Here is a 5,213-nt window from a genome sequence, read left to right as displayed (position 1 = left end):
GGACCAAACTCAAACAAGAACAAAAAATTATTCAGAGTAGAAAAAGGTTTCCAGTTTAATTTTGAAAAATTCATCAGCCACGCATAAAGGTTTAACTCAAGAATAAATCATAAGATAAATAACAAATTTGGATCCAAATTAACTGAGGTCAACTAAACTCTAACTAAACACAAAAAACTGACCTGCCAAACAAAGAACAAAGGCTGCTTAAATAGGGGTGGAGTAACCCACATCTACCACCTGAGGGAGGTCTGACCAAACAAAAGAACAAATAAATACAAAATTAACTAAACCATTCTATAAACAAATAAAGCTAAACTAACTTTAACTTAGCACAACAACAAGTGAATATTTTAAGTGACAAATTAAATAATAATCATCTTGGCGTCTCCCCTTCCGTCTTTCAGTAGTTTGCAGATGGTTTGCCCCAGGTTCCTCCACCAGCTGATTCACTATGTGGTGGTAGGAGCATCCACCACAAAGGCCCTAGAATTAGTTTTGTCAAGAGTTGGTGATAAATAGCTCAGTGAAACTGAAGCAGGCTGGGCTGGATTAAACTGGAATGATTTGAATTTGAATTAATCAGACTGGGATATTCTGGATTACTTTCATTGTAAACTGCTCTGAAATTACTTTTGTTGTGAATTGGCAACACATAAACCAGTGGAACTGAATTGGAACAAATTGGACTGAATTTAGTTAATAGGATTTTTAAGTAAGATAGTGATAGTCTATTTTACTTCCAGCATTAACAGCTTTAAAATCACTTGTGTTATGAAATAGTGATATGTGAATCAAGCTAAATTAAATTGAACTGAATTGAACTGTCTGTTGATTCTAGATAAACCCATCGGAGGACGGTACAAGAAGTACTCTGTCTGACTCGATGGGCATCTTCAACGCCATCAGCGGCACCCCGAGTGCTGCCCCACATGCCTCAACAACCATCCTTTGAGAGGGATGTTTTACACCACTATTGACAGGTTAAATTATCCGAGGGATAAATCAGGATGCATTCATAGACTTTAACATAACCCAATTCAGTCATTTTGGGGAGATTTTTTCCCCTTCTCCTATTTTTGTCCATGTCACCAGCTGAAAAATTATTGTTATGTTTGCCAGCCTTTCTTTGTGTTTCCTATGGAGACTTCAGTTTATTCTGATAACTTTTAAACATTGAAAACAGTTATGATATCGACCATCTGATAGTTTTCTATCATTTATTCATGTGTAAAGTTTGTTTTGTTTTGTGTGAAAGAGTTAAAATACCTGATTTGTTATTAAGCATGTGCCCATGAGAACATGATGGTATCTTAATGTTTAGGTGTGTAAAGCCCTGCACATTCAGTGTTGTCGAAGGGCTAAAGAAGCATAAGGAATCTCAGTAACTGCATTGGATCCAAGTCTTCATCGTTAGCATTTGGGCTTTCAGTCATGTAGAGTAAATGCCCCTGCTGTAACCATACACACATTGTTAATGATGTTGCTTAATATTTTTGCATTATCTTTTTTTTCTTTTTTAATTCTTATTCGTTGAGTTACAGCAGTTGCATTTTTTGATAATTTATATGGATTTTTAAAGAAATTATGACTATTTTAGGTCAATGGACCTGTATAGAAACTGTGTAAAGCCAAGTTAACCAGAATATTTTGACCTATTTTTTTCTAAAAAAAAAAAGTATGTGCAATATTTTCTGCAGATACCAAGGCTACCTACTGGACAAAAAGAAGACTCTTGCCAAAGACATTAGAAAAAGATTGTGCAAAACAAAACCAGGGTGGGACAAGTTTATACTCTACTGTGTTCTTTTATTGTCTGTCATGTAGAATCCTTTTATTATCTGTGAGGTAAAATTAAATATATAAAACATTTTTACTCAGTGACTTCATGTAAAGATGTCTAAGACTTACAAATAAATAAAATCTGGGGAAAAAAGTTCTTTCTGTTGCTTTTGTTTGTTCAAAGGATTGTAAAGGCAGGTCATGGGGTGGAGATTCTCAGTCATGGCAAATCCCAAAAAAAACTTTTAAAACCCAAAACATCTGGACTTCTGTTCTGCAGCTGAAGACGTTTTACCTATCATACGTGAGGCTTTCTCAACTCAAATCTGAAGAGTGCGGATGGAGCTGCAGGTTTATCGTCCTGAGAGCCTGAGATCCTCCTACGAGGATATTGCATTGAAAAAATGGACACCAAACAAAAGCTTCAAAAAACAAAGCTTGGGTCTCAGGAGGTTAAAACTGCATGGAAAGCTGCCTTATGTAAGCAAGGTTCACATGCAGATGAGGTCACTTCTCTCCCAATGGTCACTTGTTAGGGTCCTTGTTTGCCTGGCTCACAGAACAGATGTCTTGGACACCTGCATTAAGGTGTAAATGACTTGGTATCAAGCCTAATGCTGCACTGTAGGTCTTGAAAACCTGGAAACGGAGACCTCATCCTCTGTTAAACTTGGTTTCTTGTTTGATGTGAGTGGCATCCCCCTCTTAAACCATCTGTCTTCTCTGTCCAAAACATGAATATTTTATTCCTCAAGAGTGTCCCTTATCCTTGAGGAGTAGGAGCACAGCAAGGGTTCTCAACTTCCTTGCTTAAATCGCAGAGCCCCGCTTTCGTGTTGCTGGAATTTTGAACATGTTTGAAAAATTTGTGGGTCAAATTTTCTCTCAAAATTGTTGCCGGCATGTGGAATCAATTCCAATTTATCTTCAGTAATTTTAGAGCACTTCAGCTGTATTGTTTTGTCAATATTTTTGTGAACTCCCAGGAAATTTTGGCCCAAATATAACTGGGAGTTTGTGCAAAGGTTTCGTACAGTGTGATTCCGAGGGAAAATTTGCATATTTTTGTCACACTTTTGCCTCCAAGTAGCATCCAACAGTCACAGCCAAGTGATATACCACCTTCAGTTACAAGAAATAGTTTAATTTTGACGGATGGACAAGCAGCTCATCTGAACAATCCAAAGTGGATTGCTGTTGTCTTAAAACACCCTAATCTAAAGAGTTTCATGGCAAATCATGTGATTGTCGTTTTGTAAACTTTTACATCACATTCAATGTTGTAGTTAGTTATATAGTATTTTATGAAAATTGAGGACTTTGTGAACATTCTGGGACATTTTGAACACTGTTTACGAATACTGTTTGCATTTGTTGCTGACTATCAACATTATTAAAGATGGTCGAAGCAGCTCTGCTTCCTCCCATTGTTTGAAATTGAAGCCAAAATGTCTGTTTGTTTGGGTGGGTGCTGCCATGTTGTAATTTTGGGACCAGAGGCATTCGAGATGTGGGGCTGCGTCCTTAATAGCAAAGCCATGCCTACACATCCTCCCAGGTAGCTAATAGGCTGTGATACAGTCAATCAAAGTGCAACATGACACTTTTGTTAAAGCTTCAAATCACTAAATAAAACTAAACATATTTTTAATAAATGCATATTTGAACATACAGCAGCAAGAAAAGAACTATGCAAATCAAAAATCAACAGCTGAAAATAATTATCTACATTGTATTTTTATTTTTTGGTTAGGCAAGTATCACATTTGTTTTCATGGATGGGAGGGACTTAAAAATTGTACTGCAGCCAGACACTACAGGGGGTTTGTCCTTTGTGGCTTCAACTTCTTGTTTCCGGTCCTGTCTAGTTATCGCTTGTCTCAATGTCATCGTCAGTCGTAACTCAGTTTATCTGTGAGGCTGGCTTGCATTTTTTTCTGGGTTATAAAATAATAACTGACACACCCTCCCCCCACACATAAGGTGTGATAAGGATAGACAGACTTTGCTGGGAAGTTGGGACAAGTTGTTGCTTGGTTCCACAGTCCAGCATCAGTGGGCGTTGCAGGAGGTGAATGGGAGGTTAGATAAGGAGCTGTCAGGCCACGACTCAGTCTTTGTGTCTCGGATTTGGTCGGGGTCACCCATCATTGTCCCTTGTTTTCCTGAAAAGATTCATTTGGAGGACTTGGGGACCCAGAGTCGACACACACTGCAGCCATGGCAGGTGAGTGCTGGTCCTTACATTCTGGGAATACTAGCTCAGTAACTGGTTTCTCCTAATCGCTCCAAGCTTTTGCATGATCATTATTGCATGTCACATTTGGTTACAGTCTTTATCTGGATCTTACACAAAGAGTGTAACTTAGTTTGGCTTTTTTTCTGCAGGCATTGATGAGCCCAAGAAAAGAACCGTAAGTTGAAATTAAAGTATCACATACAAAAAGGCGTACTTCTTGTCTATGGTGTGATAGCCACAGAGACCGAAATGTGCACAGAAATTGATTTTTAGCATTTTAAGTTGTTTTGCATCTTCATATTGTTCCCAAACAGGCTACTGTCTGCGGCTACCCAATAAGCATCTTCTTTATTGTGGTGAATGAGTTCTGTGAGCGTTTCTCCTACTATGGCATGCGAGGTGAGCTGCTTTGTTCTGTCTGAAGTCTATGTGATGCTGTGTTAAGGCATTGCAATTGTGTTTTCTTGGTTTGAAAACTTTAATTTAGCAAACTGATGTAAAATGAAAATAGTTACCATCCAAAACCTGGCTTTGGTAAAATATACAGGTATTGTTGGCCAATTTTTTCGATGAACGTCTAAACAAAAGGCGTTTTTATGGGAGAAAAATGTCTCATATGTCCTTAGCATGCTTTTGCATTTAGATTTAGTCCCCACAGCATCTGACCAAATGTATCTGAGATTTTCCCAAGAGATATGAGTTTTGTGAATGATTTAATAAATGCACATTTATTTACTCTTTACCACCATTTCCCTCTAAAATTTGGTCACGTTTACAGTTGTAGTCAGTTTCCATGCACTCATCATAGACATGAATGTCATTCATTTAGGGCTTTTCACAATTTGTTTGAACGATTCTTTTTCTCTAATCCATACAGGGTCAAAGTTGCACATGGTCTCAAATACATCCATACACCCCGACTAATATTTAGTTAAATATCACTAAGCAAGTTTCACCTCAACCGCAGGCTTTTTGTAACCATTGTATCAGGTGTTGAGAATTAGCCATGGCTATAAACACTGTGATACAGGCATCAGATTGTCTTGATCTACAGGTGCTGGTCATAAAATTAGAATATCATGAAAAAGTAGATTGATTTCAGTAATTCCATTTAAAAAGTGAAACTTGTATATTATATTCATACATTACATACAAACTCATATATTTCAAATGTTTATTTCGTTTAATTTTG

At 37.4% G+C, this 5,213-nt stretch overlaps 2 protein-coding genes across 15 annotated transcripts in view; both read left to right on the top strand.

The window, feature by feature from the left end:
- The window catches only part of dock9b (dedicator of cytokinesis 9b), a 124,656-nt gene extending 122,717 nt beyond the window's left edge, over positions 1 to 1,939 (top strand). For all 14 annotated transcript variants that reach the window (XM_017426825.3, XM_017426834.3, XM_017426832.3 and 11 more), the window contains one exon: positions 842 to 1,939. In XM_017426825.3, the coding sequence (XP_017282314.1) occupies positions 842 to 955 (114 nt within the window). In that variant the 3' untranslated portion in view covers positions 956 to 1,939. The remainder of the gene's footprint in view (positions 1 to 841) is intronic.
- A 1,939-nt stretch (positions 1,940 to 3,878) lies between these two features.
- The window catches only part of slc15a1b (solute carrier family 15 member 1b), an 18,262-nt gene continuing 16,927 nt past the window's right edge, over positions 3,879 to 5,213 (top strand). Inside the window, exons 1-3 of the mRNA XM_017426858.3 lie at positions 3,879 to 4,009; positions 4,171 to 4,196; positions 4,336 to 4,420. Coding sequence (XP_017282347.1) covers positions 4,003 to 4,009; positions 4,171 to 4,196; positions 4,336 to 4,420 — 118 coding nt within the window. The 5' untranslated portion in view covers positions 3,879 to 4,002. The remainder of the gene's footprint in view (positions 4,010 to 4,170; positions 4,197 to 4,335; positions 4,421 to 5,213) is intronic.

The sequence above is a fragment of the Kryptolebias marmoratus genome, linkage group LG23, assembly GCF_001649575.2.
Source record: "Kryptolebias marmoratus isolate JLee-2015 linkage group LG23, ASM164957v2, whole genome shotgun sequence".
In the NCBI taxonomy this organism is placed as follows: Eukaryota; Metazoa; Chordata; class Actinopteri; order Cyprinodontiformes; family Rivulidae; genus Kryptolebias; species Kryptolebias marmoratus.
The sequence above is the reverse complement of the archived record's forward strand: the minus strand, read 5'-3'. Positions and strand labels throughout refer to the sequence as shown.